The following is a 24,392-nucleotide window of genomic DNA, read 5'->3' on the forward strand; positions in this document are numbered from 1 at the left end:
GCCAAAAAGATTTTACCCGGCTTATTCTTTTTAACAGTCATTTTTAAATACACAATCAACTAGTCAGACATTAGTGAACACCTTGTACAAAAATAAATAGAAAATAGTAACATAGTAAAGTTATGCTGAAAAGTAATCTTAATTTCAGGGATTTGTGTGACTTGAGTTCACACTAAACAATTTTACTTGAGTTTACTTGTCATAGCAAAGCCTTTTACTTGCTGCATTGTTACTGTTCATGCAAACTACTAGTGCTAGGCTTCAGCATTCACAAGGGCAATATTTTATACAGAGAATATTGAGTGTGTGTTGTTATGCTCAAAATACTTAATAAAATTCTTATCAGACATGTTGTGAATAGTATCAATATTTTTTCAGTCCGATTATTTCTCATACAAAACAAATGATAAAAAAAATATTAATTTTAAACAAAAAAAAGGCTGTTGGCTATCTACCTCATGTCCTTTTCTTGCTAGTCCACTGTTTGGTAGTCTCAATGTTATACATTAGCAAATTTGACTCATTTTTGGGTGAACAATTTAGCTTACTGATGCTAATGCTTGTGTTTCGATCATTACTCCAACTCTGGCTCTGATGAACACTTTTAAAATTTTATTTCTTAACTCCAAAAATCTGCTTTTTCAGTAGCTGAAAGTAGTCTTATAGAGACAAACAACCAGTCAATATCTTGACTATTCTTTTAAAATTACAAGTATAGTTTAGTTTTTGATCTGCTTTACTTAAGAAAAAAAGCTGAAAAAAAAATTGATCATCAACATTAATTAGCACCACGTTCACACTTTCTTTAATCTTCCCAATATTTGTTTTAATGTTAACCTTCACAAATTTTAAGTAGGTCACTGTAGTTTACTCTTAAAACAAATATTATTTCAGAAGCCATTTTTACTCACTGCCAGTCGTTTAACATCTTCAGATAGTGTTATCTGTGCAGTGCTTTACTATTTACAGCTTGTGTATATTATGCAGAAACAGGCTGACAGCAATTTTATTTAAAACAGCAATAGTCCACTAAAAAGATGATAGTAAAGCATTTTTTGAGGGTATACTGTAATACATTTTCTGTTTAATGTAATTAGTGTGCTGCACTGCAATCCTCCAGAAAAATTAAACTGTATATAATTCACTTGTTGAGACATTTAAGTTCACACATTGATGTGGCACCATGCTTGTGCTCTGGCAGAAGAAAGCCAATGAGATTATTTATGGGACTTGTTAAAAACTGGCTCAGCCCTAGTCCTGGTTAAGAACTGAACACATTCTGCACATTTTGTGTATGGTGTGACTTGTAACATCAACAGTGACATTGCCTGAAATGAAAATGATTGTTTTTGTCTCTGTTTTTCCTGAAATCATTCTGTTTCTTGTCAGCTATTACTGGTTAGGATGCTGTCTTGAATTGGTGGCTTGTGTGTAAAAATGTAGCAAATGGTCCCAAGTTTTCACAGGGAACAGTGGCTCTGACCAAAGACCAAAGAAGATTTGAAGCATTTGTAATGTATGTCTTAGATTTTTCAGCCAGTTTTGGTGCAAATAAACATTTTAAACAGGGAGTAAACATTTGGACAGGCTGTGCAGTGGCAGCCGGTCTCTGTGTTTGTGCCTATTTTTTTGTTAAAAAATAAGTTCACATTTCTATTGCTTACATGTCTATATTTGAAGTTCAGTCTCTTTTGTAACACAAGTAAAGAGTTATGGCTTATTTGTCTCTCTGAACATTATATCTGCTTTTGTTATATTAAAACATATTTCTTAGTCATTATAATGTGAAAAGTTTACCACCTTAATTGTTACATACACTTTCTTTTTTATCAAAGAAACACAGCAGTTGCTTATGAAGTAAGCAGTTATTTTTTATAAACCGAGCACAAGAGTTCCACAAAAAGGCTCAGGTAGCTTTAAAACATGTCCCTGAAGGCAGGCGGGACTCGGTTCACTCAGAAAAATAGGGTGGCATATAGGTTTTTCAGTCAGGAAAAGGGTATATCTCCCAGAACACAATTCCAATTTTTGTTTCAGTGTCAGTGATTTAGCTTTCTGGAGGACACAAAAGTTCAGCATAACATTTTGATGGGACTCAAATAGATCTCTCAAAGCAACATTTAGGAAAATTATTGCAGGTGTAGAATAATTATTGGGTTTTCTGGTATGTGTTAGGTGTGAATATGGTCCTGGAGTGATCATTTCTCTGTGGCTCCTTTAGTTGGCGTGCGCACCCCAGTTGATAAGGTAATTTATCAGAATTAAATGGGTTTTAGTGATGCATCTGTCTCAGTGCTTCACATGAGAATTCTGTCCTCTGTTTTGTTGTATTGCACCCGGCATGGATTGTACGATATGGAATGTCTCAGGGAACATGTTGACATTTGGGATAAGGATTAGGAAGTCGCCATAAAGGAGTGCCTCTGCTGTGTGTCACCGTTGCTGTTGACTTTGCACTCAGATTGAGGCTTGTGTTGCAGGACTGAGCAGAGCCCCGTGGCTGCTGGCTCTTTTATACTTTTCAATTCACCGCTGAGCTGGAGCCAAAGACTCGAATCTGTGTGGATTACACTGGAAGTTCAAACTCCCTGTCAGTCTACATGAGGCTGCTTTACTTTCTGCTCGGATCTGTGCCAACTGTAGCTTTAGCTTGCACTGTAATTGAATTAATTCTTGTGATCTAGATTTTCACTTTGGTTTGCAAGTTTTTATAGTGGAACAGATAAGTACTTTATGAGAATGTGTGGTTTAATTTTGATTTATGTAGACAGCTACTTCTGAAACTCAGAGTTTTCCACTTTTCACTCTTCCACACTCCCTCCACCTTTCTCCGACTCTCTTCCATCTCTTCAGCAATCATGTCCTTCCTTGCTTTTCTCCATCTCAACCTCCATCTAATCTACTGCAGTGACCTGAAGGAGGGCTTCACACTGCAGCGCTCAAATAATAATCAAGCACTAGGATGTTGTCAAATTTATAGGACACTGAGCGTTGCATGGCAACAGAGATTGTCAGGGTGATTCAACAGACACTGGAGGTTGGGTGAAGAAAGAAAAAGGCTAAATGACAGAAAACAGGGGAAGGTAGATGAGGTAACAAGAAAAGCAGCAGATAGGAGAGATAAAGGAAATCAAAATTAAAAAAAAAAAATCGCTTTCCCAGAAGGAGGAATGTGATTAATAACTGCAAAAAGCACATCAAGAAATAAAGTTGAAGTTGTCTGCCATAAAATGATTCAAAGACAGCAACTTCTTATATGTAGTAATGCGTGCTTTACCTTTTTGTCAAGTTTGCTAAAACCCCATGGATATTTTTACTTTGAAATTTTACACAAATGAAAAATGCTAATTTCTGATTAATTTCATTCTGACTCATTTCTTTATTTCAAAACTATCACACTGTCTGTTTTGAATCTTTCGAGCATTGTAATGAAGTTCAAATTTAATTTTTTATTTTATTTTTCGTCCTTGTTACCTAGAGACTGCAGCACTTTTCACCTTTCTTGACACATTCTAGTCATCACAAAAAATAGTAAAAACTAAGCAAGTAAATAAGTACACAAATAAGTAGTAAATTGGCATGCAGTTTTACATGAATGATAACAAAATATGTGATAAGTTCATGAGTAAGAATATATATAAATAGATAAATAATTAAATAATATGAGAGTTAAGATAAGGAGTACATTAGTAAACATCTGATACATAAATAATAACTAGGTGTATATTTTGGAATGAGGATGTCTTTTAAACAGAATTTAATAAAAAAAAATTGTAAGTGAATTAAAAAAACTAAAGATCATTTGATTAGTTATATGTACCATAACTAAAGTTGCAAGAACAAACAGATAATGTAAGTAAAGCAAATTATGCTCTTCAAGTTCTGAAAAACACAAACTAGCAAAACACCTCTATATCAGGCAAGAACAACCTACATTCATATCCTTTAGGCACTATAGATCCTTGAGGCAAACTGCTTTGCTGTGCATCTTCTAATACTAAGTTGTTGTTCCTTTCTTGACTATCTCATAAGTCTTAATCTGTTTTGTCTACTTAAAGGTGACTATCCTTCTGCGACACTGCCAGTTCTTTCAGTTTGGACAATCTACTCAGTGCAAATGGCAATGACAGCTTGAAGCCCAATTTTCTCTTGTCATTGTGTGCTCAGGTTTATTTGAGATAAAGTGCTACCTGGGGGTCTCCTTGTCGGTCTAACTCCAGTAGATTGCACTATATTGAAAATTATTCTCTGTGATGAGTCCAAAAACATTGAAATATTGTCTCTTATATGAACATGAGATGAAGAGAAAGAAACAGTCAAATGCAAATTTGTAAATAAGATAAACACAACAAGCAGCCACAGCAATTTTACAACTAATCCACAATGTTGTTGGGTGGGACAAAGATTTGGATTATCTACTGTTCTAATTTATCTTTAGTTAACTGATGGTCAAGTAAACCAATATAAATTCTTTGTAAAATATTTTTGTCTTTTTAACACTTTCCAGGTGTACAAGTCAATCTTTTTTTAAAGGGGGATATGCAAGGAAATAGCTACCAACCTCCAAACTCCTCATTAAGAACCAAAGAAATTCAAATGTTCTCAATAATGTAAGAAAGCTTCATAATGGTGAACCTTAGCTATTTGTCTCAGTCCTCTTGATGAGAAATGGGGTACCACTTGTTCTTGTGATTATATGTAAATAAATGAACATAAAATCAGTGCGTACCTTGGTGTTGAAAGAGGTTTTAAGGGCAAGTGTTGGGAAATAATTTTGGAAATTGCATAATACATGACCTACTTGGAATAATAGTCCATGAAATATTCATCAGGTAAATTACTTATCTGCATACTCTGGTTTTGTTGTTTTGCTCAGAGGAGGAAAGGGCAGCAGTGGGGGCCGAAGCAAGAACACATTGTTTTCTGTTTCCTTTTCTCAACTATAGCAATGAGTCAGAGCCTAACTGTTAGTTATCACTGAAAGAGGAAAAGTCAAATAGTGTCTTGCCATTATCGTATCTTTTGAGAAAAAGACCTTGAACACAAAAAATTCTGTTTTGAATGCGCATGTTACACCCACATGCATAAGCACCTACTGACTGAACACTGGCTTCCTTTTCTGACAGCTTTTGTGCCGCGAACAGAGCAAAGCCTTCAAAGGGGCTACTCAGGTGTTTTATAATTGCGGCCATATGAAGTAAAAAGATTACACGGTTTGAAGATGCTGCTTCTACACATCAAGGCAATTTGACTTCTACAAGTTCTTCACCCATTTGTGTTCACATTAAAGCCTCCATACTGAGGCATTAGAGGTGCATTAACACCACTGATCAAAAGATGGTGGTCAGGGCTTTGTTGGTACATCAAACAGCAGGAGAAAGAGGAAAGGAGGTAATTTCAGAGAGAAGTCACACATTGGCTGTGTTGTGTTGGTATTAGGGTTAATATTTGCATTACTACACCTTGCTTTCTACCTTTGCCATAATCCTTCTATCTCTGGACTACAAATGTAAAAGTACACATGCAGCCTAGGAACCTGAGCACACATGCAAACAGATGATTAAAAGAAGTAGCTCTCGCTGAGGAGAAATTCCTTCCCTCGTCTTTGTTGCAGGCAATTGTACATGTCAAGTTTGACCCAGTTAATCAAAGTGTGCATATGGAGTGTCAGAGGAAAGATTCGGGGGCGTCACTTTTTGATTCTCAACTTTTCTTTCAGCAGCCAGAAAGCTTAGCTTTTCACAGATCCACACTACAGCTAACTCTGCAGAGGAAAGAAGTGTTTTTGCGTCACTTGCAATAACACATACAGTAACAGAGAAGCACATATGATGAAACTCATACTAGAAGGAGGTAATGGCATTTAACCCCGGTAAAGGCCTGTGTGGTGCACCAGGCATTTGCCATTCATTTGTGTAGTGGATTTATTCTGGCTGCAGTTAATTTTATAAACTTCTTGCCAGCTAAAGTTCCTAGAACCTTCCCTGTCTGATCCAACTATTCTCTGCTCCTCCAGAGCTGTGCAGAAATACACAGAGTTATCTTTGCGTATGCACACAATCTGTTGATGTAACCACTCACTTGGCTTCACTTCAGAAATCATTTGATCTTAATAAGATGCTAGATTTACACCACTAACCTTTTGTTGTATTATTCTTACTATTTCACGGTTTCCAAGTTCTCAAAAACAACTGACAGAAATGACTTCTTCCAAACCTTGCTTTGTGATAATATGCAGCATTGTTTGGCTTGTCCTGTTTGCTCCTTAGGTTGATTGATACACTAAGAGAATCACGCAGCTGGAAAGGAGGCAGTAAACCAAACGAGGGAACAAAGAGTGGTGGGCCACACAGGGTGCAGCAATTAAGCTGTTTTCTTGTTCTTAATTAAAAGTGAATTAGAGACTGCGACAGGAGTTGCTGTCTAGCCTTATTTGCTGGCAGCTTCCATGTCTTGCTGCACCTGTTGTCGTACATCCACTCATCCTTTACTCATCCTATTTTTTTCTGTTTCTTTTCACTAACATCCTCAGGGACGGAGAGGAAAGCCGGGGGAGCCTGGACCAAGAGGCCCACCTGTAAGTGATCTACTGCAGCAGCACTTAGCAGACCTCTGATACCTTCGCAGAATAAATTAATTTATAATTATCTAAAAATGCATACAAGTGAATTACATTTATTAAATATTTGACATTTATCAGTATGAAGGGGGCTTAACACAAAAACAAGGAAGTGTGTTTTATACCCTTGTATCATTTTACTTACATTTAACACTTAGGTTGGTCAGTCACATTGAATGCCAATAATTCACATTAAAGCTTGTGGTTGTTATGTTGCAACATCTGAAAAAGTTCAACATTTCTGCAATGTGCTGCAGCAATAAGTCAAAGTGACAAAAGAAATGAAAATAAACAAAAACATGTGCTAAGTCGTTCCATGTCTGGACAGTATCGATCTGTTTCGAAAGTTATTGCACAAACAGACGAGTCTTTGCACAAACCCCAAAATGGATTTTAAGGTAGCACTTGAATGTGTTTGTATAGATGAGTAGTGCAAGTTTGTCTCATAGACCTATTGAGTCTTTGATTTATGGTCCTTACCTCTGATGTCCAAACCAATCTCAAACGTTGTGTGTTCTTGTGGGTGTATGTGTTGGAAGGATGGGTGGGGGGGCTGTGGTGTGTGTGTGTGTGCTTGTGTGGTAACCCACTGACTAAAGGGCACAAACAACAGTGAGCATTAGAGGAGACAGCTTGTCAGACTCTTACCTGCTGATGTCAGAACAAACGGGAAGGTCTAGCTATTGTGTAGCTCAGATACATTGAGTGTGCAATTATTTTCAAGCACGACTGCCTTGATTGCACTATCAGGACACTATTAGGGGTTGTCTTTATTTCACTGAGAAATAAAGAGACACTCTGTTCTGATTTTACTGTCAGTGTTCCTGTTCAGTTGTTTTGGGTATAATTGAGCTACTGAATGGTAAAACTTTACAGCATAACTGAGTGTCACCTATACTTACTTAATAAATCTTACACTTTTTGGACACAGAGTTGTGGGAGATTAAAACGACAGAACAGAGGTGTGACATTTCTAAATGGCAATGTCCTCATAATACAATCCACATGTGCCAGATTAACTTCCATCCATTGGTATTGGCATTTTATTATGGTCACCTGTTTTGCTGAGGTTGATCTCAGGGGTGAAATCTTGTATTCAAAACACACTACAGGGCATCACTCTGCTTTGTCCAGTGGCAGCAGGACATTGAGGGCATTCAAAGGGGGACAGTGTAAGCTTTCAATGTCAAATTAGCATAACATAACAACCATGGTGTGTGTCAGAAGGGCATGACTAAGCCATAATCCAAATTTACCTGCAGACGACCAAGGTCCAGTTGTGTTATTATTTGACTTTATACTAGTGCAAAGGTTAGAAAATATAATGTCACAGAAAATCAACTGCAAAGTGGATTGCTTCCAACTAAATTTGCAATTTAGAATAACAACTTTCTGCTATCCATAAGATCATTCATGTGATTATCCTTTGTGTTTTTTTATTCCTACAGGGTCCCTCAGGAGCCCTGGAGGGAGCAAGTGTCAAGGTAATATCTAAAATGTTAGCGCAAAACAAACATAATGATGTCTGGACATTTTGCAAATTATGTGATGGGTTCTAAAAATTATGTTGTGTACATACATTTAAAACCAGTGAAGGTGGGAAATTCATCTACTCTCTATCAAAGGACCGATACCAATTTTTCTGACTGTGTGACATTAAATTAGAATCAACTTTCTATGTTTTAGGCGTATTAGGATTAGTAAAATATTTTTTACTAGATAGTAAATTAATAAATGGGAGAGAAGTTTAACAACTTTCTTCAAAGTCAGAGATATACATTTATTTTCTTCATATGTGGAATAACATTTCCTTTTAAACTGCATGTTTTTGGCCAAATATTCTGGCTATTCTTTCACAAACTTTTCACAGTAGCTTATTGGAAAGTTGTCCTCCTGATAAAACTTCTGTGTCCAAATCAGGTTGTACATTTGCTGGCATTCTGCTCTGCCAATATATTTTATGTGGAATTTAGATCAGCACTTTTTGATAGCCACTGCAAAACATTGACGTTTTCTTCCTGAAAACAACTTTATAGTCAATTTGCTTGTGTGCTTGGGACCATTGTCCATTTGGAAGACCCATTTGTACCTGATCTTTAATGTCCTTTCTGATGTCTTGAGATGTTACCTCAGTTTTTTTTTTTTTTTTGTTTTTTTTTTTTTTTTTTTTTGCATATTGTTCTTTCCTCATGGTGCTATGTATTTTGTGAAGTGCACTGGTGCACCCACACAACATGATGTTGTCACACCTGTACTTCACAGACTGGATAGTGTTCAAACGCTTACAAGCTTCACACGTTTCCTCCTAATTCAACGATTCTCACTGTGTCCAAGCACCCTCGTTGTAGCCCCATCAGAACACACGACAAGTCTACAAAAATTAAGTTCCTTGCATTCTTTTCTGTGTCCTAGAATGTCGATATGGTGCACATTTCATATCAAGACATGTTCATTTCTGGAACACAGACCCTGTTTCTTCCCTGAATGGTGTGATGGCTGATGGCTGCATATAAGCTGTACACTTGTTGCCCCTCTAAGCCAGCACAGACAAGCCAGATGTATGTAAAAGGATAGCAGAATGATCTCTTTTGTCCATGACTGACACCTTTTTGGGTTAATAGTCAGGAACAGATCTCCCTCGTCAGAAATGGCACCGCTCAGTGAGTCGAAGCGTTTCTGCTGCAAGTTAAATAGCTGCTCCCTGCCTGTGTGCCTCCTGCAGTACAACTCAGCATGACTCAGTGCTCACACTCCAAACTGACAGATGGCTATTACATACCGTGCTTTTGCAAAAAAAAAAAAAAAAAAAAGGTCTGCAATCATTTTCTTGATGCCCAGGGGTGATTTGGCTCACTAGCAGCACATGAGATATGGATTGTAAGATTTAAAAATAATAAACACAAAAACGCTCAGATATGCCCCTTTGTCAGTCTCCTTACAAATTTTCTTGCAACATGCTATCTTCACCGATCCACCTACAAACCACCCGCTGCCCACCAAGCCTCCAGTGGTAAATACTTGTGATCACTCTGAGAGTGGAAGCCATTGGGTAGTGAATAACCTCTTGACCACGCCTATTCATCAGGTGTGTGGATTCATCACTCATTCTTGTATACTGCAAGGCTTTCACTGGTCCTTCTGTCTAGAGGAAGGGAAAGTATAAACTGGCTAACACTGACAACGATGATTATCAATAAAAATAGAAAATTAAACAAAAACAAGACATTATGGCAAAACTAACTATTCAGCCTGGTTATTGTAACTGTAGAGTTATTGTACATCTAACACTCTAAATCCCAGTACACTGTCACCTTTAGAAGTAAAACAGAAATTGCTTTTTATTTCTTTACATTTGCCCTATCTAAAACAGGAAAGAAAAAAACACCCTGTAAGATAGAAGCTTTATAGGTCTTCTTTCAATGAAATGTAAAAACAGTACATGTACAAGATGTGTAAAGCTAACTCATTGTAGCATTAACAAGTGGTATTTCTGTTAGTTTGTTAAAAAAAAAAAAACACAAGAGTGTAAACAACTTACTGTAACTCATTTACTTCAAATGAATACAAAGGCAATGCTGAATAATATCTGCTGGTGACAATGCCTGCAGAAGTCTAAAACTTCCCAGATAATATTACATCAAATCTAATTTTATGAAACAGAAGGAAAATTGTTTCCGTATTTTCTTTAATACCTGTTACATATGTTAGGAAAAATGTCCCGAGCAACAAGCACTGAGTTGTCTTTTAATTCCTACAGGATGCACATAAATGCAAGCTCCTCCCTGACTATGAATGAGTCGTGCCCCTACATTGTGGTTGCATTTTTACTGTAACATTATAAATTTATGTTTTAGGTACACAACAGTGAAATCACTGTCCTAAAGAACATTTCAATTTATGATGAAAACAGTAAAGCCGGTCACATTAACACATTTACAAAGGCCCGAAACGAATGGTGAGAGAAAATAAACTAAACACTTTGAAGAGGGAACATGTCTTGATAGGCAGCAATAATTAAACAGCCATCCTCAGTGCCCTTTCTTTTACATTTTTCAGTCAGAATGAAATAGATTGAGGTGAGACCATGCTGGTGCTGGTGTAGCGTCTGTGTGAACTAAGGCTCCTCTCACTCCCTCAGCAGAGTGTGAATGTTTTAGGAAGAAAAGACAGAACAAGAGGTCTGCTGTGCAGGATGTGCTGGAAAAGTCAGTGTCTTTGTGAATTACATCTCAATAACTGTGTCCCCCCACCGACAGTCTCAAATGGGCTCTGACAGCACACTGCAGACATTGACAGAGTGAGTGATGCTGACAGTCTTAATTGCAGTTTGATGACTCTGGGTGGCTCAAAGTCAACACCTCACCCAGAGTCAGCCACAGGTGGAACAGTTCCCTGGGCTTTATCATTGTGTAAATACAGCAGTAATCTACATAAACATTGACCGTGCTGCAGTTAATCTCATTTGAAAGGTTTATTCACTTGTTACGTGGTCCTCTGCTAGTAAATTGACTGTGAATGATGTTCTGTGTAGATCTAACTGAGATAACGAGAGAAGTATGGAGCTTTGAGTCTGTGACAGAATGCAGCGCACAAGTTTTTTTCACAACAGGTGACATCCCGGGTAATTCCAACTTTCCATTAGATATGATTTACGTTGAGTGTCAGTCATAACTCAGTGCAAACCGCCTCCAGAGTGGCAAATCACTTTCGGTGTATAGTGTAGCATGGAGAAAACAGTTCAGGAAATGAGATAGAGCAATATTTATACACAATTGTGATTTTTTATTTATTTTTATTTTTTTGAATGATGGGATTCTAAATAAAGGTGGAAAATGTGAAAATAGTTGAAAGATTATTTTCTTTACAAAATATACATAATGGTTTCAAATTGGAATTAATGTTCTTTTTTCGAGCAACAAAAGACTGAGTAGGCTGGGAATGCAAATAACCTTGACAAGAAACTTACAAATGTATTGTCTAACAACAAATAAGTTAATAACATAAACTTACATAACAGCAAGACTAAGAGTCTACTTAAGTGAGTTTATGGTCCTCATTGACCATGTAGTTAATACTAAATCAGCAATCTTTCAATTGTATGAAAAAAGCCAATCTTTCTGTTAAAATCACTGCCATACTGGTAGTTTGATAAGAGGTCTAGTTTGCCTGTGTAATCATAGAAAGCTTTGGACCCTTTGTTTTAAAAATAAAATGCAAAAACCAAAAGGTTGATAAATTTAGTGATAAAACTTTTCAGTTTGAATCCGCAAAATATATATATTTGTTTTCATTAAACTTACATCAAATAACCAAAAAAAACCATCAAGAAATAAAAGATGCAAAAATCAAAGTCAAAGTAATTCCTACTTTTAGGCTTTCATGCAGTGAGTAGCTTTAAGAGAAACGTCTAAAACAAAGCTGAGCCAGTATGTTTTCAAAGAACAGTTAAAAAAATTAGTATTCACAGATTTTATATTTGATATAAAGTTAATTTACAATTACAAGTTGGGCTTGCATTCTTAATCACTACATCAACCACCTTCAACAAAGTTGTGAAGTTGTATTTTGGTTATAATACATATGGTTGCTAAAGCTCTTCAGAATTCAATTAAATCTTATAGTCAGAGTTACTGCTAGTCCCTCCTCCTCGGCTGAAATATTAATAAGACAGTCCATCTGTTCATATATGCCAGCAGTCCACTGACTTAATAACAGCTCCTAATTTGGATGAGGAAACAGTGACTATGTCTCATTAAAAGAGTGGTGCAGTATTACTGTGGTTGTCATAGTAAGAAGTCGAAGAAATGGGAGAAGCGAAACTCAAAGCTCTATGGTATCATCTGTCTAGGAACTGCAAAAAAGTGAGCAAATACATGTCATTCTTTCTTTCTCCTCAGATCTCTAAACATATGCTCTATAATGTCTCCAGAGTATCTGAAACTATCCCTGTAAATATTCACACATGTAAAACAAACCAGCAATGTTTGTTGATCTACCTGCTGCTTTAGCTAACGTATGATTGGAAATCACAGAATAGCAGGGATGGGCTGGTTACTGGTATCAAGAGACACAATGGTTTTGCAAATTAGGGTTTCTAAATTATTCTAATCTATGTTATGCTGCACAGTTCCCATGTTTAAAGCATTTCTGTTAAGTTGCTGAAGAAAACAAGAGTGACCAGAGCAGCACATCGTTGCCCCTCCACCTTTTGTTGCTGCACACTGCCGGAATGCATTATAATAAAACAAGAATACATAATAATACACAATAGTCAAGGTGTCTAAGCTAAACGAGCATTCAGCTTCTATGTACCAAAAATCTGGAACAAACTTTCAGAAAACTGCAAAACAGCAGAAATGCTGAATTACTTTACATCAAGACTAAAATCCTCACCTGTTTATAGTTGTTTTTGAACCATAATAAATGAACCATTGAACAACTTATTTGATGTTCATCAATAATTTTGGTGATGGCACTCATCAAAATGTAATATGTGTCTCTGGTTTTCTCAATTGTTTACTGTTAAGATGCTGAAGTTTATATAACTTTGTATTTCTGTGTTTTTATGACATAAAACACTTTGAACTGCATTGTTGCTGAAATGTGTAAAATTTACAAAATAACAGTAACTACACTTACACGATGAATTCTCTTTTACATATTAGTGTAGTTACAGTGACATTGCTAAACTGTGAAATAACTTTTTTTTTTCCCCCACAGTAGAAAATCTTATGCTAGTTTACGCTTACAGAATTGTTTCAGTGGAGGGAAGGATTTAGTTTCTCTGCTGTACTTGATTGCTTTTTTCCATATTTACTCAAAGCTGAGATGAAAAAGTTGATTGAAAATAATCATTTGTGGCTTGGGATTTTTGTGACAAAGTGTCTCAAGAAGAAATTCAAACCTGTGAGGTGAAATGTTCACATTCTCCTGGGTTTATGTTGCTCAAAATACAGATTTCAGCCTCATAAGTGTTCATTACCACCTGGACCACGGTTCAAGTCCATGTGTCTCACTTTAAGTTTTTCTTTCAGTTTTCTCAATATAACTGAGAAAAGAAAATCCAATCAAAAAGCTCTAAGGAGCCTGCACCAGCTGTGTTAAAGTGCCATCTGTTGGCAGACAAAGAAATTATTTCCTATGAAAACAGACACATACTGCAGTGCAACAGGAGCTTAAAAATGTTCATTATCTTGCAAGACTCATGTAACACCACAGCCTCATGAAGCCATATGTGTAAAATGGGTTTCTGTTTTACTCCACCATGGCAGGAGTATGAGATGACACAGGACTGTATGTTTTTCTGATTACTTATTCATAGCAACTGTCCATGCCTTAGCGTCAGTCTCAAATCTGTCTGTCTTTTTATCCCGCTTCTGCTGTCAGTCACTGTCAGCGCTCTGCTCTGTTCACACGCAGAAAGAGAAGGGGGAGTGCGCCGTCCCTGGGGAAAAGGGAGAGAGAGGAGATCCCGTACGTATTTTCCTGCCGTGACATTTACAATGATGCTGTGTTACAGAGTCATTAACCGAGGCCTCCTCCCACAGGGTCAGCCAGGTGCCAAGGGGACTGGCGGTGCGAAAGGACAAAAAGTAAGTCACATCAATGTCAAATGTCAAGCATGATGAGTCCCTCTGTTTATGCTCCCTCAAACTCACTGTGCTTGGGTGCGGAAAGGGTGTAGGCAAGTTCAAGCAGATTTACTGACACCTTGATTCAGTCTCTTTTGTGCTAGTTATGTTCCTGGACTCTGAATAGGGTACCTTTCAAAGGTCTTTGAAATTGTAATGCATCAAATAATGAATCTGCAGGTGTGTATTACCTGTTTGTCTCTTGTGCTCCAGTAAGTATGTTTCCAGTGATTTACTTACTACTGACAGATTGTGTTTAATCTCTGGGTGTGTGTCGTTGAGTGGCTCGCTTTGTTCCTTTTTATCAGTGTACAACTTATGTTTTGCATTAGAAACCGACAACTGTTTAAAAAAAACAAAACTACTTAACCTTGCTTTGATTTTTTTTTTCTCAGTTTGTTTTCATTCATTCGAGCATCTAAAAATATATTTTTTGAATATTTTGAAGGAAGACTTGAACACAGAAAGTTGGTTGTGGAAGTCTACTTTTTAATTTTACTGCATTTTGTCACATTTAAACTCCAAACTTCACTGCACTGTTTTGTGATTTATGTGATAGATCATGACAAAGCAGTGCAAAATTGAAATTCAGGAAAAATATATTGTGCATTTTTTATTATGTCAAAAGTATGCATTTGCATTTCTGGCTCTTTATTTTAAAATGCCAAAAATAAAAACCCTGCTGCCTTCGGAATTCATCTAAAGATTAAATATAAATCAAATCCCCCTTGTGTAATTTATATTCTAAAATCAGTGTGTGGCAGAACACATCCACCTGCAAACAGTTAAAAGTATGTCAATTCCATGTTACTAATAAACAAATCACTTTTTATATTCTTTGTAGACTTATGTATGTCCTTATCTTAGCATGATATAATTTAGCATGGAGTCAAAAGGATACAACAGAGAAACTTTGTTCCACTCCCTGTTTTTTGCTGAAGTTTAACACCTGGCTAATTCAGTCTGAATAAACAGTCTCCATGCCTCCATAGATATCTGACTTCAGCTTTATTTACTTTATTGATTTAGAAAATAGTGAATTGAGCCTTATTCACTCTGTATAACTTCCAGTGTGACCTGTGAGACTTACCTAAGGCACCTTTGCTGATCAAAAGAAGAAAGAAGAGAGATTGAGTTTTAAGTTTTTGATCAGACGGTCTGGCCTGATCAGACCGTCTGACTCCTGTCAACAGTCAATTTCTTGGTTTCATGTCGAGCTAAAAATGAAAGTTGCCTGAACCACTTAAAACTCAAATACGGGTTGTGATGCCATGAACTCCAATACCGACCACTTGGCATAATCTGCTGAATTTGTACAAATTTTTTCTGTCCTCAAAGCAGACTTTTCTTTGTCTTGTTGGTACCAAGCTGCTATTTTACTGTGTTTTGCCATTGCTTTTGATTTCCAGCATGTAACTTCAATATATCACCCACCATTCAAGAGGTTATGTATATTTCACAGTTTCTTTAAAAGCAAGCTGTGAATAGTTCTGCTGGTGGTGCAAAGAGAAGAAAAAAAGATTATTTATGTAGATTGGCACTCAAGGAATGAAAGAGAAACTTGCTGTTTTTAATCCTCTCTTTTAAATGATTTACATTCTAAGCAGTCTAGTTCACAACAACATTTCAGTCTCACTCAAATAAATAATGACAGGCTCCTGAAGCAATGCTTCAAATTAAATAATTGACTGGTTTACTGAACAACCCTTACAATTTCAGGATTTACATATTGTCTCAGAATATCGGCATGTCTTGTATCTTCACACTGATGGGGATTTAAAGACTTCAAAAACCTCCATTTGTGATCAAAATTACGAGTTTAACAGCAGTTTGAATACTTGGTAAACCACAGCATGTGCTCCCCGCATGCTTGTTAATTGTTCAGTATGGCACAGAGTACAAACATGATGCTTTCTAGTTTTGTTGGAGGGAAAACATTTCTGAGATGTAAATTATGAATGTGGAGGCTCCCTCCAGCAAGTGTCACAATTAAGAACTCTGTAAGGTTCCCCGGAGCTCCCCGTAAATCCATTGCAAAAAAATAACTTGAGCTAAGAACTGTAACCTTTTTTACAAGATTCTAAAAAAAAATTACATGAACTCCAAAACACTGGTTAATAAATCAAAAAAGGGTTTGGGGGTATAACGGGAAAATCTTCTGTGGTGTTTCAAAAGATCTGCAATGCAGAGCTAGGCACGTTTATTTTTGCTAATTTTATTGTTAGTAATGCTTGCAGGAAGTAACAGGCAATTTGTTTCTCTTGTTATCATCAGGGCGATGTTGGTCCTCCTTGTCCTCCTAGTTCTGTAAGTACAATTTTGGGATCAAGCTCCACAACAGTTTTTTTTTTCTTTCTATTTTACTTACATTTATAGTAAGAGTGATACATTGCCTAACCTTACACCAGCGTGAGAACAGACCAGAACATCTCTTCATCAGTGAGTGTTGACCTGATACCATCTCGAGACAAAGCAGAAGGAATCAAAAGGCAGAACAGTGTTTGCATCTGCTGTCACACCCCCAACATGCTACCATGTGACTTTGTACACAATTTCCTCTCTTTCGAAGATTCTATGGACTTATTCTGTCTGGAGTTTTGTTTTGATTTGATTTGTGTGCTGTGTATGAACAGCAGAAAAGAGTACATAAGAGCTTGAACTTTGGAAAACCTTTTATTTTTATGGTAGATGAGCTGTTTTGAGTTCAACTTAACTGAGAAAAAACTTCTTTGTTACTTTTGAGTAATTATTTTCTCATTTCCAGAAAGCACCATGTGAAAGATCTTTGCTGATTGCAGAGAATCGTTGAAGAAAAAAAAAGAAACTCTGGCTCCAGATGATGGCTTAATCTTCTTCGTGATACTCAAAAGGCTTCATAGTGTGAATAAATGAGGGTCACTGGGCACGGATTGTTTTTTATGTTAATAATTGTAAATTATAGAAAATTATGTGGTTTGGGTAAGTGGAGCTTTTAGTTAAAAAGTAGGGACACACTTTGAGAAGAAACTTATGTCAGTGTGAAGCTCTGGCAAGTACTAAAGGAAACACAAAGTGGCTGAATAGTAGAACTAATTTCTTAGATATTTAAAAGTAAAAGGAAAATTTTGTGGGAGGAAACAATTAGGACGTGTAAGGTGGCAATATCACAAAAACCAGTTGAAAAAAATGCTTTAAATGGTCAAATAAAAACATGTTCTTGAAGCCTTTGTTTCTCAAAGTGAGGGCTTTGGCATTTTGATTACTGTCTGCTAATGGTTTTTGTTCTGAAGAACAGCTGTATATTGAACCCACTGAAGGCCTTGGACAAGAGCTTGGAAACAAAGTTTGAACGCTCTCATTCATATTCTCATTTTCCCTGGTTGTTAACGAGCAATTCATATGGAAATGAGACATGTTAATTATAGATTGAAGAAATATCGCTTGCTCTCTTTTGGTTTCACTGGTTTCAATCTTACCAAAGAAAAGGCAGTTAATTTAATGGGAGAGAAGGTTTGGAAGGCTTTATAAAGCACCAAGGGTTTAGTTAGTAGTTTTTGCCTGGCTATAAATGAAAGGGTTGAGCATATGAACATTGTTGTTTAGTGAGGTGTTTGCCTCTATGGATGTGCAGTGGAGAGGGAGGCATTAGTCACTTGATAAATGAGTCTGTTTGAATATTTTAGTATACCGGTCTCTGTCTGTGCTCTGCTCCTTCCCACGGCAGATAATTTTGGCAGTTACGCATTGATTTCCCTTACGCAGCAGAAGCAAGGGTTCACATCATTACCCTCCCTTCATAAAACTTCCGTGCCTCTGTTTATTAGTGACAAGGAGGGGAAGTCGACTCACAGGCATGCTCGGCTGTCACATCAAGCAATGCCCTTTAAGGGAGAAAACAGTCCTCTTTTTATTGCTCCACCTCTGAACACTGGTGTTTTATAATCTATGAAGCCAAATCTGTTGTGCCAAATTATGTTAAAAGGAAATGGTGTTTTGCAGAACAGCCCTGTTCTTGCAAGAAAGCTTTTCAAGAAATTTTGTCTTATACTAATGGCAATCAAGCTTTGTTACATATCTGAGGACAAAGCGACCTCTTTGTTTTCTAACAGCAGGTAAGGACTTACTGATTATGCCACCGGGAATCAGCACTTGCCTGGAACGCTTCTGCTAAAGAGAGCCATTCATGTCAAGTTCATAGAGCTTGTAATCAGAGAAATGATCAGATAGGGCTCAAAGGCACACTTTAATCAGGAGAATCAGAACCATACAAATTGAAAATAAAGTCGTATAAAAAAGACAATAAAAGCTTCACAAAATTTACATCTAATGAAAACAGCAAAATATCACCAACATATGCTAGATATAGATCAGCTTATAGTCTACAGTCTATATTGTCTTGCAAAGTCTGAAGTAGCCATACTTGCACAGAGTCAGGGTACATATGACTATCAATGACGATGACGGACCTTGCCATACGTCAATATATGACAAGTAGGGATTGAGGATGGGTTGGACTATCAATGGAAATATTGTGCCATTAATTGCAACAATGTCTTTTTTTTTTTTTTTGACAAATTGTTTGGATTGTTCAGATGTAAAATAGACAAGGTTTGTAAAGATTTAAAAAAATACAAGCTAGTGGCCTAATTATACATGTTATATTTTCTAATTAAACTCTGAATCAGTGAGTTAGCTCCAGAGAGTCATTTCCCATGTTTATGTAGACTGCTTACTGTTTATTGGCAGTAACTACCAGATTTTTGAAGAGCATTTCCAGAATATTGTGTCTTTCATTACTTGTAGGTGATGACAGCTCATGGGTTAAGACAGCTCTCTGGAACTGTAAGCAAACGTGTATGCAATACATATTTTGCGTGTTTGCATACGCCTTCTTATTGTCTCATGTTCTCTGTTGAAGCTGCACCAAATACATTACCCAGTTATATTTTTGATGAGGTGTGTTTTCTTTTGTTTTTCAAGGATGAAAGAGCCCAGAAGGGTGAGAAGGGAGATGAGGTAACTATTCTCTCTTGTTATTGCTTGCAGAAGAAAGCTGTACTGTGATTCAACTCTGATTTTCAAGCACTGCATCCTACACCACAGCATGAATAACACTTTACATTCCTTATGTAATGTCAACAAACGTGTTATTGACATTTGATTGCGAAATAACAATTGATCACCTGCTGTTCAGATGGAAGGTTTTATAGCACCCTTGTGCTCAATCGAAAGCACAAAGCAAATTGCAGAATAAAGCGGCTTGGAGTTATTGTTTGGATCCAAGAATTGTAGATGCATCCACTTCAGGCCAGCAAATTATAAAAGCCTCTGATGCAGCTTTTGACCAGACATCAAAAGGCATCTCCATATAATCCACATCATAAATATTTAGGCAGTAGTTCATTTTTTATCTTCAGGGATTTTATGTGTGACCGCATTCTGAAATAAACAATATTAAAGGGCCCCATTTGAACTTCCACTGGAGTAGGTTTATATAAGTGCTGTGTTTGATAGGGAATCATTGTTAAAGTACAGAAAATGTCATTTGTGGCTCAGCGATGATAGAAAGTTAGGAATCAACAGCTTCTGATATGATCGAGAAAATGATATAGAGGATGCTGAAATAAGAAGCAAGATCAAATGTGACACACAAGAAAATTGAGAAAAAAATGTTTAAAGAAAACACAAATTAACCTCACTGCCAGTAATAAATGTTTTTTCATAAGAGAGGTTTGCAAAAAAAAAAATAAACAACATACATCAGCTTCTTTTTTGATCAAATAGTTGCATAGGTGTCAAATGCCTTACTCTGAAAACATCACCTTGAAAACGGAGGCAGACAAAAGCAAGAATTGAGCACACAGATTGACGCATATGCATAAAAAAGAACACTAAATGGCGTCTTGCAAACAGGGGTAATCACAATTTCTTTGTAAAGTTTAGATCTAGATCTGCTAAACCTAATACGCAGATAACCCAAAACCATACCTTTTCTGTCAGTGGTCAAAACACAGACACACAGGGAGACAAACACAACAAACAGGTGTTAAAGAAAAAGGGCAGAAGAAGACCAGAGTTCAGATGATCAAGGCCACATAGGAACGCCATGAAGCAACAGAAAAAGAAAAATCAGGGCTCAGCAAACATTTTATAGAACAGAAAAATTGGTAGCAGTGCAGAGGTGAACAAAGCTAAAAAGATGTGGTTGGGGAATAAAGAACAAGACTTTATTTATACTGATCTGCTGCAAAAATAAAGCCACTTATCTAACATACTGTTGGTGTAATTCCTGTGAACCTGAATTACATGGGAATTACAGCAGGAACTACAAAACTATAAAAGCATAACATTTTTAGTTAACAGTTGAAACTTTCATTTAATCAAATTATTATATTCTTTAGGATGTATTTTGCATCCTAAAGACGTTACCAAGGATATTGCAAATGCAATCAAAGTGAAGGCATTGTGATGAGACATCTCATTTACTTTAATACCAACTAAATTTTTAAATCGTAATGTATCAAAACTGTATATTTCCAAACTTATAGTTTAAATAAAAACACAAAAATTAAGAACCTTTCTGTTCAGTCATTTTTTTCTTCTTCTAGAAATAATGCCAGCAATTCACACACTTGGGAAGTCTGATAACTTCCTCTTAAATGATGCTTTGTTTTAAGGAAAATACTCCTTTGGCTAATGCAACAGCATCTGCGATATCTGTTCCATGAAAAACTGGACAAATCATCTCTTCTAATACCATACAGCTTTTGATGGAAGCAGTTTGATGGTGTGTTGACATTGTCCTCCCTAGTAAAACAAGGAGGACTATGACTCAAAGCTTTGGCTCAAAGCTAACCAAATTCAGATAAGATTCTGCAACCAGTAGCAATCCCATATCGCTACAGTTAGGCCTTTTTTCGCTGCTGGGCCCGGCCTCCTTCAGCTCTGCCCTGTTGTACACCCACGCTGGTTGTTTTTGCATGGAGCCGATTGCCGCCTCAAAAGTGGGCATCATATCAATTAAATTATTGTTGAAGTTACCAAGGCTGGCCTCTCAGGAAGGAACCCTTTTGTTTCTTGTTGCCATTTTATCATTTAAAAACTTGCAAGTTGAGATGGATTATGAATTTTTTGATGCCAGATAACAGACATCAAGAAAGCCCAAAACACTCCTGGGAGATCCACCCCCACAGCCAATGCACCAATCAACAGCTGACTTCAAACCAGCCCTGACTGGCCAGTCCGATTGGGATCTCAGCTCTCAGGGTTCCAGACAGCAGGGTAGGACCAGGATGGAAGTGCTAATGCAAAAACTGCAGACCTGGCTTTTGAAACCAGGCCAGTCAGTGAAAAAAAGGGCTTTTGAGACCAAATTCTATCATCCAAGATGCCAATACATGACATGGGCTACCTCCAGAATTTGGGAGTGAAGTTGATGGAACGGCCTTCCTGCAATCCTAACCACCGTTTGTGCCAGACTAATCAACACAATCACATTGAAAAGTCCTTGTTGATGAATTGACATGCCACACTACAGCAGTGTGTGACCACTCTGCTGACCGCCATGAAAAAGAAATGCCAGTATAGTTCTCCAGCATATTACTTCTTTCTTCAGACTTCATTACTCTGAAAAAAAGTCAGTGACAAAATGGCTTGCTTAGTGTTGGCAGAGAGGATTTGGTTGCATTTACAGTATTAACACTCCTGGTAACGACGTGTTAAGAAACAAATTGGTTTTATCAAAACCACTATAGAGCATTTGTTGCCATTAAAATATTTTTTCCAATGTGCTACTTTATTTTTTAAGGTGGTGAGACTTTGCAGAAACGTCTAATTTGTGATGGACACATTTTTCTTTCCCCGGGATATAAACATCACATGACACAGAGGCCCATTTCTTTCAGATGCTGGCCATGAGGCAGAGAAAGAACCCATATTTTTATTTTGCCTTCAATCACAATGAGCAGGATGGAAAAACAAGTACAACAGTGTTCAAAGATCACTATTAGGGGACTGCAGGAAAGGAGGGAGGTGGTCTTAAGGTTATTTTGTCTCCATTAGAATCATTATATTTTCAACATGCCACCTTGGCTGATGGAGAATAATGCCAGAAATAAAATTAAAAAAAGCCATTTTCTGTCCTGCAGTCCCAAATATATCTATATGTTTTCTAAATATGCATGGATCTCAATCAGAATAATTTGTTTTGGTCAGATAAGATGATGTTGGAGCTTTTTTGCATGCAAAATAAAGACAATTTTAAATAGAAATCTGATAGGTCTTGATAAAAAGCATATGGTAAGAGCTGGGTTGGTATGTGGTCTTTAAACAGGACATGACATAAAACATATTCTCTGAGGCTATTAAACAGCCTCTGAAATAGTTCACCGGATATAAAATCTACCTTTTTTGGTGGCCGCCTCAGTCCCCAGAACTAAATCCAATAGAAAACTTGTGTGAGAGTTGAAACAAACGGCAACATAAGGAAGGATCCATGACTCAGGATTATGCAAATCTTCCAAAGACGAGAGTTCATCTTCACAAGACGAGAACTTGTGAAGATGAGCGTTCCCTATCTCATCTTCACTAGAGGCACACATAGATGAGCTTTCTCCTGAAAGGTGACAATGTACTATGCTATATTACATTCTATATAGTGTGCAAAAGACGGAAGATGTTCTGCAGTTTGGTGAACATTTGTTTGTTTGGTTAAAATGAGGCTAAAGTTTATAAAGCAAGAAAAAAAAAATATTTTGATTTTATTCAGACTCTACAGAGACTTCATTCTTTTTTTCTTGCCACTAATAGCTTTAACCCAAAAACTTACTTCTTGAAATTCCTCATGGAGTCTTTTTAATGCTCGCCATCATCAGGAAGACGAATGAGTTGCTTCACTGTCTTTTTTGTGTCTGTGTTGACAAAGGATGCTCTCTTGTTTCTTTACCTGTCTGCAGGGCGAGAAAGGAGCTCAAGGACTGCCGGGCCTAAAGGTGACTTATTGAGGACTTCACTCTGGCACTAAATTCTGAACATCAATACCCACTGCCACCAAAATAAGGCTCAAAAGACCTTCATATCTGTAAAGAACCATTGTAGTCTTTCTCAGGATTTGAGAAACTGTACCAGAAGGTTATAGTACTTTAGGTTTATAGACTGTTAAAAGTAATTTTACTCTGGAAAAAACTCTTCCTTTGACACAAGTTCTCAGATAAGACCAAGAGGTATACTTTTGAGCTGTCATCAGTCATTTCATTTATTTCCTCTTCAAGGAAAGTGCCGATTTGTTTTCCAAAAGGTTTAAGAAATAGTGTTTATATATACAAAAAGTTCTAATACTTTTTGATTGAAATAGGAGTCATAAATAAACACATGATTTCTAACAAAGCACAAATACAAATGTGTTTGTTTTTCTTTTCAAATTTTCCTTTTTTCCTTTTCCCTCTTATTTTCGCTTTGTGGTGATGTAACAGGGAAGCATGGGACCTCCGGGACTGAAGGGAGATCAAGGATTGGAGGTAAGACTTGGATCTAAGATTTTGCTGTGACACGCAGGTAGTTTTAATTTTCAGATTTTGTGTGAAGAATTGTTACATTTCTTTGAGGAGTGGTTTTGTCTAGGGAAAATGTCTTCATGAAAGCAATGCCTTGCAAAAACATTTCAACGACCCATGAATCTTGGGAAATGTCATCTTACAACCAACAACCTCAAGACATTTTTGATTTCATATGACAGATCACATAGGATAGTGTTTAAATCCAGCTGGTTTCTCTTTGACAGAGAGCATTAGTTAACAAACAGTATCATGAAAATCAAGGAACACACCAGTCATGTTTGTAGTAGTTTAAAGCTGTGTTTCTATATATAGAACAATATGCAAAGCTTTTTGAATATTTCAGAGGACACTTCCATCCGTCTAAATATAAAAAGAGTCTGGCTCAGTTGCACATGTACTGAGACACGGTCATCACTTATGAAAGAATGGCAAGGAAAAAGCCATCTCAGAAAAAAAAAGTTATAAGAAGGTCATCTTGGACTTTGCTGGAAGCCTTGGAGAAGATACATGAAATATGTGGAAGAATATGTTTCTTCCACATAGAAGAACACACCTTCTTCTATATGGAAGAAGGTGTGTTATAATGTATCATAATGGCCCAATCCGAGT

General features: G+C 36.9%; 1 protein-coding gene across 5 annotated transcripts in view; it reads left to right on the forward strand.

The window, feature by feature from the left end:
* LOC122842560 (collagen alpha-1(XIX) chain-like) overlaps positions 1–24,392 on the forward strand; it is a 128,542-nt gene that overhangs the window by 55,146 nt on the left and 49,004 nt on the right. For 4 of the 5 annotated variants that reach the window (XR_006372582.1, XM_044136543.1, XM_044136545.1 and 1 more), the window contains 9 exons: positions 6,533–6,577; positions 8,068–8,103; positions 14,006–14,092; positions 14,167–14,211; positions 16,525–16,557; positions 19,033–19,071; positions 19,210–19,245; positions 23,184–23,219; positions 23,700–23,744. Coding sequence is in view for 4 of the 5 variants with exons in the window: in XM_044136543.1 (XP_043992478.1) it covers positions 6,533–6,577; positions 8,068–8,103; positions 14,006–14,092; positions 14,167–14,211; positions 16,525–16,557; positions 19,033–19,071; positions 19,210–19,245; positions 23,184–23,219; positions 23,700–23,744 (402 nt within the window). In the remaining variant the exon portion in view is untranslated. The remainder of the gene's footprint in view (positions 1–6,532; positions 6,578–8,067; positions 8,104–14,005; positions 14,093–14,166; positions 14,212–16,524; positions 16,558–19,032; positions 19,072–19,209; positions 19,246–23,183; positions 23,220–23,699; positions 23,745–24,392) is intronic. The other variant, XM_044136544.1, reaches the window with a different exon arrangement.

This window comes from Gambusia affinis, linkage group LG13 (genome assembly GCF_019740435.1).
Source record: "Gambusia affinis linkage group LG13, SWU_Gaff_1.0, whole genome shotgun sequence".
NCBI lineage: Eukaryota > Metazoa > Chordata > Actinopteri > Cyprinodontiformes > Poeciliidae > Gambusia > Gambusia affinis.